Consider the following 9,303-nt stretch of genomic DNA (forward strand, 5'->3'; position numbering starts at 1 on the left):
ATATTCATTTTTATAGGAAATGGATAGGTAAAGATCAAACATAAAAGATCATCAGAGCTTTGGGGATGTAATGGAAGTGATCTAAATAAATTGTTCTTACAGTTAATAGAGAAGAAATAAAAATGCAGTATTAAATCCCTTGAAAGGTCATGCCAGACCCAGAATGACAAGTTTTTGGGGGGCTCTGCATTGGGAGTTGATTTTGTAGACTTGGGATATTTTCGTATGGTGAGAATTCTATAGAAATGTTGGCAGTAGCTATCTTAAGAGAAGAAATAAAAGGAGCTGTGACTGCACTACAGTGACTGGATCTTCACTACTTTCTCTATTAAAAGATAGAGAGAAAGCATACACATATCCCTGAAGGTGATGTTACTGAATCACTTTCTTGCATAAGCTAGTTCAGTTTAGCGGTGAAGGTACTGGCATAGGAACCAAGAGATTGTGAATTCTAGGCCTGCTTCAAGGCATGAAAGACAGCTGGGAGATTTGGGGTCAATTACACTCTCTCAGCCCAACTCACCTCACAGGGCTGTTGTGGAGGAAAGAGGAGGCAGAAGAATTAAGTATGTTTGCAGCCTTGAGTTGACCAAAATAAATAAAAGCCAGAAGGGAACATTAGGAATATGAAAGAACTACCCAACTCTGTTCTAGAATTGGATCTAATGTTCTGGAAATACTCCATCCCACAGCACTTTCATAGGAATTTGCCACTTCTGCAGTTTCATTACTTGGAAAATCTGCAGGACCCTCCATTACCCCCTTACAGAACATTGGGTTCTTGTCCATTTATTTCTTTAGACAGACTCTTGGTTCCATTTGCAGTATTATGGTTGGTCGCACAGTCAGCCAAATGTTTAAATTAAATTTGGCATTTTTATCCATCTATTGTATCCTTCCCAAAGACCTGGATTGGGCAGGTGTTGTCATTTGATGGTGTTAAAAGGATTGCTGTTTCATGTAAAGCTGCCTTTTGAAATTGTCAATGCCAATGATTTTCAAGTGATGCTGCAGTTGTTTTGGGATTGCACCCAGGGCACCTATTTTATTGGTATATCTTTGCTTTCTTTTGCCATAGTTGTTATCATCATCATTATTATTAATTTGATATTTTATACTTATTATTAAAAGCATCTTTCATACTGTTGGGTTTCAGAATAATGTACAATTTAAAACTTTAATACAATGGAACTATAAAATATCAATAATTAAATAATAAAGTTCTAGGAGAAACCTCAAAACTAAAGTGGATTAAAATATCTGAAAATGGAAGATGTGGGACTAAACTTTCTTATCCAGTGTTAAAAGGATTGTATTATAGGCCCCTAAGGATAACATACTATAATTGAGTTGTCAAAGCTGAAAAAAAATTCTTATATTTATACATTTAATCTTTGCTACTAAGAATACCTACTAATTTCTCAAAGGAAAATCTTAAACATATAGAACCAGATCAGTCTACACTAACCTGGCATTTTTGAGTATATTGGCTTATAACTTCTGTAATTGAAATTGTATGCTCTGAATCACAGGAACTAGAAACATCAACTCTACTATACAAAAGGAATATGACACTGAATTTTAGATGACCCCAAATGGTAGTGTCAGCAGAATTATCAGCATATGAAAATCCTGTGCAGTGCCCAATTTTATCACCACTCTGTCTAGGGTTGCTGAAACCAAGGTTGGACATTCCCTCCCCAGTTGTTAAGTGCATGTGACTTGTATATATTCCCACCAGAAACTACACCCCAAAAAGCATAGGGGAGGAAAGAAAAAGCATAGATTTATATTCATTGCATTAAAAACTAATAACAATTATTAGATATAAAAGAAAATACCCAATTTGCAAAATATATGGATTTTTGTCTACATATATTAGCTGTTATCTTTTACACATAAACTACTCTCATATTCAGAAAAATACACGTACATACACAGAGCCCCTTCTTTCCTTTGACCAGAAGCAGCAAAAAGAAGAGAAAAAAAGTGGAGGCTGAACACTCCGAAGGGAAGAAAAGAAACAGAACAAAACTTTATGAAGATTAGATCAGGGAATTACAACCAATCAAGAAGAAAAAAGAAGAAGCATGGTTTACTTAAGAACCTGGATGACTTGGTCAGGAATTGGAAGAAAGCAGGCTCCAGCTTGGTTGTTACTTTGAAGGAATTCTCCAGAGATTTCCAAAGTTGTAAGCTAGGCAGGGAAGTCAAAAACATTCTAGAAGATGACAATGGCAAACCACCTCTACACTATTTTCAAGAAAATTACATGGGTATAACCATAAAACTACCAGAGGTCAACCCTGAACTGAAAAAGATTTAACATTTACTTAATATCATTGGGACTGACATTCTTTGTAAAGCTCACACCATTATGAAATCCCAGGTTCTAGGGAAACTGAAACATCCTGGAAAAAGATAATGGCAAGCCACTTATTGTTGTCAAGAGAATATTATGGAGGGGATGGATACTTTGTTAAATCTAGATCAAATTATCCTAGGACTATGGAAAGAACTGCAACACTGTGATATGCTACCAGGCAAGAGAGTATTTCCAAATCAAAGAAATCTAGTCTTTTCCTCCATATTTCATTGTGTAGTTATGTATCTGTAAGGATATCTAGGCAATAAAAAACTCCTCAAACAGTTGGCATAATGGCCAGTCTGACAGAACAGATGAAATCATGCATTTGAGGTTCCTTGACAGCAAATGTATTAAATATGAAAGTGTCCCTGGAAGAAGGCACAGCTAGTAGTTCAAGAAACAAAGCCCATTATTGCAATCACATTATTATTAATACTTTTTCTTACTTTTTGTTATTTTTGCCAAAGTATGGGGAGTGATTTAAGTGTATTTTATCCAAAAGGATATAAATATGTTTATTCACTAATTTATGTAAATATTTATTTTTCTGACAAATTTCTAGACTGCCTAACTCTGAAACAATATTGAAGAACTTAATTTATTAAAAGACAATTAGAATAATGTGTGATAAACAAGTTATCATCATGTCAGTAATTTATGGCTACAGTTTCTTATTTGGTTAAAAATAAAGACATTGAAAAGGAAAGTTAAAAGGAAGAAACCACTCAAGAAGATTTTGGGAGATGTTTAAAAATGCAGTAAGAAACAATGCCACACAACAAAATGTTTCCAAATCTATGAAGTAACTGCTTGGAAAGTGAATTGTATTAAGGATCCAAATAGGGCAGCGGTTCTCAACCTATGGGTCGCGACCCCATTTGGGGTCGATCGACCATTTCACGGGGGTCGCCAAGCAAGGCTGTCCGCCATTTTTTTGTCCGCCATTTTTTCCCCTTTTCCGGCTGGGCCAGCTGATGGTCGGCCTGCTCCGTCTCTGCCGCTTGCCAGCTACGCCTCGGCCGGTGCAGGGGGCGGAGCCACGCATGTGCGGCGCTCCCGGGCAGGGAAAGTCCTCAACTTACGACCGGTTGGGTAGTCCTCGACTTACGACCAGTTTAGTCCTCGACTTACGACCAGTTTAGTCCTCGACTTACGACCGGTTGGGGGTTGCGGCATTAAAAAGGTTGAGAACCACTGAAATAGGGGAAACCTTTTCCCCACAAGGAGGTTTTTCCCTCCCCAGATGAGAACAATGAAATAGAAAACCTGCAATAGTCCCATTTAGGAGATCAAAGCAAGTGTAGAACTCATCTCACAAGCAACAGTGAACTGCCCTTCCTTTATATCAAGCTTCAAGATCATATGGAAATCTTTATATGTACGTGTATACCCACAAAGGTTTCCTTGAACAAGAGCTACCATTTTTGAAGAGGCTGGTTCAAAGAGGACTGACTATTTTCTGAAATCACAGCAATAACTCCAGAGAGAATAGACTGTTCTCCACAGCTTGTGTGATGTGTTCATTGTTTGTTTGTACCACCTGAACAGAGCTATAAAGAGATGGTAAAATGGTTTTTTAAAACTCTAATAATGCCCTGAGCCAAAACAAAATAAGTAACACATCATAATGAGACATGAGATGAAATGAAATGATGAGAGAAATATTTACTTTCTTGTATATCATAGGAGTCAAAGAAGTACTAAAGAAGAATAAGAATTGCAGGTAAGTCTGAATTAATTATTTGTATCTCCACAGTATAAAATGTAAGGCAGATAACTTGTCTCTGAACTGTGATTATCAGAAAACGAGTCTAATGCAAATAGTTAAAGTTAGAGATGAACTGAAGATTTACTAACAAATTGAAAAATAATCATTGGATTCCAGTGATATCCACTTGAGAGTTTCAAATAGAAGTGTTTTACACATTTCTAAGATTGGCTGACTTTGCCAGAGATCCTGGAAATGGCCAATGCCATAAAAAAGAATTCAGTAAATTGTGTAAATTGAATACACTGTGGAAAGCATTATTAAAGATAAAATTGACAGACATATTATGTTTCTGCAAAATTAGCATTTATCTATTAGAAGTCTTTAAGAATATCAGCATATATGTGTAGGGATGATGAAGCCTACAAAGAGAACTTGTTAATGACCAAACTTAAAATATTAAAACTTGTATGTTAAAATTTTAAAACAAATTTCAACAGGCTTTACTCTAGAAATACTTTATGAAGACGGAAGCACCTTACCTTGCTTCCATTTTCTTTTGCCTCGTGCTCCAGCTTAAGATCAGATGCTAGGATGTTCTTGTACTTGCTCTTTCCATCACTGTTTGGGTCATCTAACCTGTATTCTGAAGTAAGCTGAGCAGAAAAGGGGCTGTCACTCAGGTTCAGAGGCTGTTCATCTAACTCCAGAGTTGTTTTACCATTACTATTGGCTTCTGCAACTTCCCTGCAGTGTGTTCCACCTGAAATGTTGGAACTGCGTCCTGCAGTCTCATTGCCATTAAAACTCTCTGCAGCTGAATCATCTACAAAACACATGAAATTACATCGTAATTTAGTGCCATGCCATGAACATCATATTCAAATAAATATACCAATTTCTACTTGCACAGAACGTTCAGTGTTACTTTGCTTGTTTTTTCACTTGCACTATAACTAAAATGTTATGCATGTAGTGTAAAAATATAATGTTACAAATATATATCACGTAACCTCATATAATACTGGTTTATCTTTCATTATCCCAGTATTTTCAAGAGTATCAAGGATAGCTCACAACAATCTATAAAATGGACATATTTAGTAAATTCAACCAACCAACATTTTGAACTGATTTTGGTGATGGCACGTGATAAACTAACTCCAGAATAATGATTTATAGGGAATTCCTACAATTAATAATTTTATTGTGTGAAATAATACCTGCCTCCACTGAGTTACACTGCAGTCATATTATTAATAGCATGTATATTATTAATAATTTACTTTATTGTCTCATTAAATATTCCAGGAAAAAATAAAGAAAATTCCACATCAGTGAGTTAGGTCAGTTTCCCTTTACTGTTAAAACAGTATTAAGTAACTTAAAATTGATATCTTACTACATTGTGCACTGACATAAAATTGCAGACCAATATTATGCTCATTAATATTGCTTATAATAATACTTTAAATATGTTTTTGTTTGACATTGAGAGTGTGCCTCCCATATAGCAGATTACACATTTTATACATATACATGTGCATATACATTATGTGCATTCCCATATATACAGAAAAGGTTCAAGTTCTTATGGTAATTGGAACCAGTCATAAAATACAAAGTCAAGTGGCAGCATAGCTTAGCAATGGCAATTCTGTAATTTAACTGGAAACAAAAAGTGAATAAAGAGTATGTGAACCTCAAATAATTATAAAAATAATTTTAATTAATTAAAAGTGTTTTTCGCAAGTCATTATTATTCAGCAAATATTCAAGCATTTGGACATATTTCAAAAAATAGTTATACATAGGTGAAGGATGAAAGGACATAAATATCAAAGTATTTGTATGTCCATCCTACCACTGGCTGGAAAGGGTAGAATAGCACTGAGGCATTGATCATAGCGTAAGAACAGGTGCTAAGCACTAGATCCATAGAAGCAGGGACCTATCACTCTAGACAGAACCTGGGGTGCAGACTGTGCAGACAGGCCTTAGAGACTAGCCCTTTCTTGTTGCAGATAAATTAGCTAGTATTTTGCATACTTAATTATCAGTTTTGTCAGTTAGGGACAGAAAGATGAAGGCTGTAATACTGTACCATCCAGTGATGGAGCAATCACAACTTCGAAAGGCAAGTCATTCCACTGATTAATTGTTCTCATTGATAGGAGATTTCTCCTTAGTTCTAGGTTGGATCTCTCTTTGATATATATCCATCATTTCTTGTCCTGTCTTAATGTATTTTGGAGAATAGGTTGACACGCTCTTCTTTGTGCCAATCCCTTCAATATTGAAAGACTGCTCTCTTGCCACTCCTAGTGCTTCTCTTCGTTAGATTAGACATCTCCAGTTCCTGCAAACAGTTTTCATATATTTTAGCCTTCAGTCCCCCAATCATCTTTGTTGCTATTCTCTGCACATTTTCCATGGTCTTAACATCTTTTTTGTATTATTGTGACCAAAACTGGATTCAGTATTCAAGTATGGTAGTGCAGTATAAAGCAGCACCAATACTTCACATGATTTTGATACTATCCCTCTGTTCATGCAGCCTAGGATTGCATTGGCTTTTTGGCAGCTGCAGCACACTGCTGGCTCATGTTTAAATAGTTATCCACTAGGACTCCTAGCTCCTTCTCATAGTTAATGATATTGATCCAGGTACCACCTATTGTACACCTGTGCATTTGGTTTCTCTTGCCTAAGTGTAAAACCTTACCTTTTTCGCCACTGAATTGCAGTTTGTTGGCTAAGGCCCACTGTTCAAGTCTGTCATGATCCTTTTAGAGCTTGAGCCTGTCTTCTAAAGTGTTGGCTATTCTCCTCAGCTCAGAGTCATCTACAAATTTGATGAGTTCCCCTTCCATCGTCTTATCTAAATCATTTATGAAAATGTTGAAGACTACTGAGCCTAAGACAGAACCTTGGTGGATCCCACTGCAGGCTTCCCTCCGTGTAGATCAGTGTTTCTCAACCTTGACAATTTTAAGGCATGTGGACTTCAACTCCCAGAATTCCACAGCCAGCAATGCTGGCTGTGGAATTCTGGGAGTTGAAGTCCACATGCCTTAAAATTGTCAAGGTTGAGAAACACTGGTGTAGATGTAGCCCCATTAAGGATTATATATTGAGTCAGACAGTCATAAATTCGTCTGGTGGTGATGCTGTCTAATCCACATTTCAGTTCAACAACTACTTCCTAAGAACCAGACAAACCAGCTAAATTGATACCTTGGCAGGGCAGATATTGCATCATCCTTGGTGATACTATGATGCTCACAGCTTTCTGGAACCAGGATTCTGCTTTCTAGGCTTTTAATGTACTTAGATCCCTGCACTGTGCAAAATGTTTCACTATTTTTATTATACCAGTTCATCCTTTTCTCTGCACTATTAAATTTCTCATTTAAAAGCTCAGATCTCTGCTCTGCTCTAATTTAAACAAAATTTCAATTCAGTTTATTGTACAAGAGATGGAAAAGTTCAATTTAAAAAGTATAAATCTTTGATAAAGTATACCTATTGCCTATAAGTTTTTTTAGAATCACACAGAAGTTACTTAAAAAGCATGTGATGGGCTATATTGATGGACTATATTGATCTGATTACAGCAGTAAAGATATGATAACTGAAAAACTCTAACCTCATTTTCAGTTCACTACCTTTATTCAGTTTTACAAGAAGTATAAATTGTGTTTTATGATACAAGGAAATCAATATAGAGCTCAATAGCACAATATTTATTTCATATCTCATAGTACATATTTCACCTCTGTCGCCACAGAAACACATTTATACAGCATTATGCAAACCTCATCAGAATAATCCACAAGCATATCCCTTTTTAGTGTGACTTGCACTAAAAGCTTGCATAAAGTTTAGTACTTTGTACTTGCCATTTTTTTTCTATTCTTTTCAAAGCTTGCTATATAGTTTATGATTAAATGCAAAATGGATCATTTTCTATAGGTTGTGAAATAGACTGCATAAACATAACAATTTGAAAAATTATATAGCAAATATTTTTCCTTACATGATGGAAAGATGTGTTTATAGTTTACATACTGTACTGCACTGCAGTAGAAAGACAACACACATGAGATTGTTATTCTATTTTTTTTCTTACAATTTACTTGTCCCCTTATTTTCTTGGGAGTTCTAAATGAAATCCATATATCAATAATAAAATAATGTCTAAATTTGCATGGATTGCTCAATGTTTTTATGAGCTGCAGTACGGTTTTCATTTCTCCAGATTTCCTAGCTTCCTTTTTAGCCTCAATGTCATGGCTTTTAATAAACCCATAAATAAATCTTATAGGTACATATTTGATGGTTAGTTTGAGACAATTCTTCCCACAGTTTCTGTATTAAATAAAGCTTGAACTAGTAAAGATGCAGATATACCACACAGGACTGCCTAATGTCATTTGCGGATATGGGACATTCTTCAACAATCCTTAGATGGCTCTGAGCCAATAATGCACTCTGGAGGAGCTGTCACTTACTGTGAATTCTGCTCTTTAACTTAAATACCAGAATCGGTGGCAGGTCAATTCTAGCATTGCTGATACAGCATCCCCTAGGCGAAGTCCAACCTTTTTCTTACATTGCACCCTGGGATTAGCTTGGCTCCCTCTATGTTTCTCCACTGCACAGTAAGAGCTAATTTTTCCTACACGAAGAGATGTTGTTGCCATGACAACACATTCTAACAGTGGGACTACTGACATTAGTTGAAAAGATTACAGGGAGGCTGCATCAACCTTCAACCAGGACTATCGGTTCTTCGTCTAAAATATAATTATCCTAAGTTTACCACAGCCTTGGATTATCTATTCATTTTGCTAAGGATGATTAATTAATTGGGAATAAATTTGACAGATATATTAGAATATTATTTACACAGATATTGGCCCCACTCTGAGTGGATTTTATTTTGAGTGCAATATAGCTCCTTTTTTACATATTATAAATTATGTTATACTCCTATATCCTACAAACACAAACCTCTGAGGTGGAGGGCAAATTAAAATGGTCCAGTCCTACATCTGATGGATCTGCATGGTTGTCTGAGTGCAACATGTAATTCCCTGTGTTGTCTGTTGACAATATTGCCAATGCCAGATAGAAGGAGCACCTATGGGATCACCTCTCTCACCCGTCATCGCAAACCTATACATGGAACACTTCGAAACCAACGCCTTAGGCAAATCTGAAC

At 36.1% G+C, this 9,303-nt stretch overlaps 1 protein-coding gene across 3 annotated transcripts in view; it reads right to left on the reverse strand.

Annotated features, from left to right (window-relative positions):
- The window catches only part of NOL4 (nucleolar protein 4), a 74,306-nt gene that overhangs the window by 25,230 nt on the left and 39,773 nt on the right, over positions 1 to 9,303 (reverse strand). For all 3 annotated transcript variants that reach the window (XM_015820130.1, XM_015820129.1, XM_015820128.1), the window contains exon 5: positions 4,619 to 4,902. In XM_015820130.1, the coding sequence (XP_015675616.1) occupies positions 4,619 to 4,902 (284 nt within the window). The remainder of the gene's footprint in view (positions 1 to 4,618; positions 4,903 to 9,303) is intronic.

This window comes from Protobothrops mucrosquamatus, unplaced genomic scaffold, assembly GCF_001527695.2.
Source record: "Protobothrops mucrosquamatus isolate PMUCROS unplaced genomic scaffold, P.Mucros_1.0 scaffold1071, whole genome shotgun sequence".
Lineage (NCBI taxonomy): Eukaryota > Metazoa > Chordata > Lepidosauria > Squamata > Viperidae > Protobothrops > Protobothrops mucrosquamatus.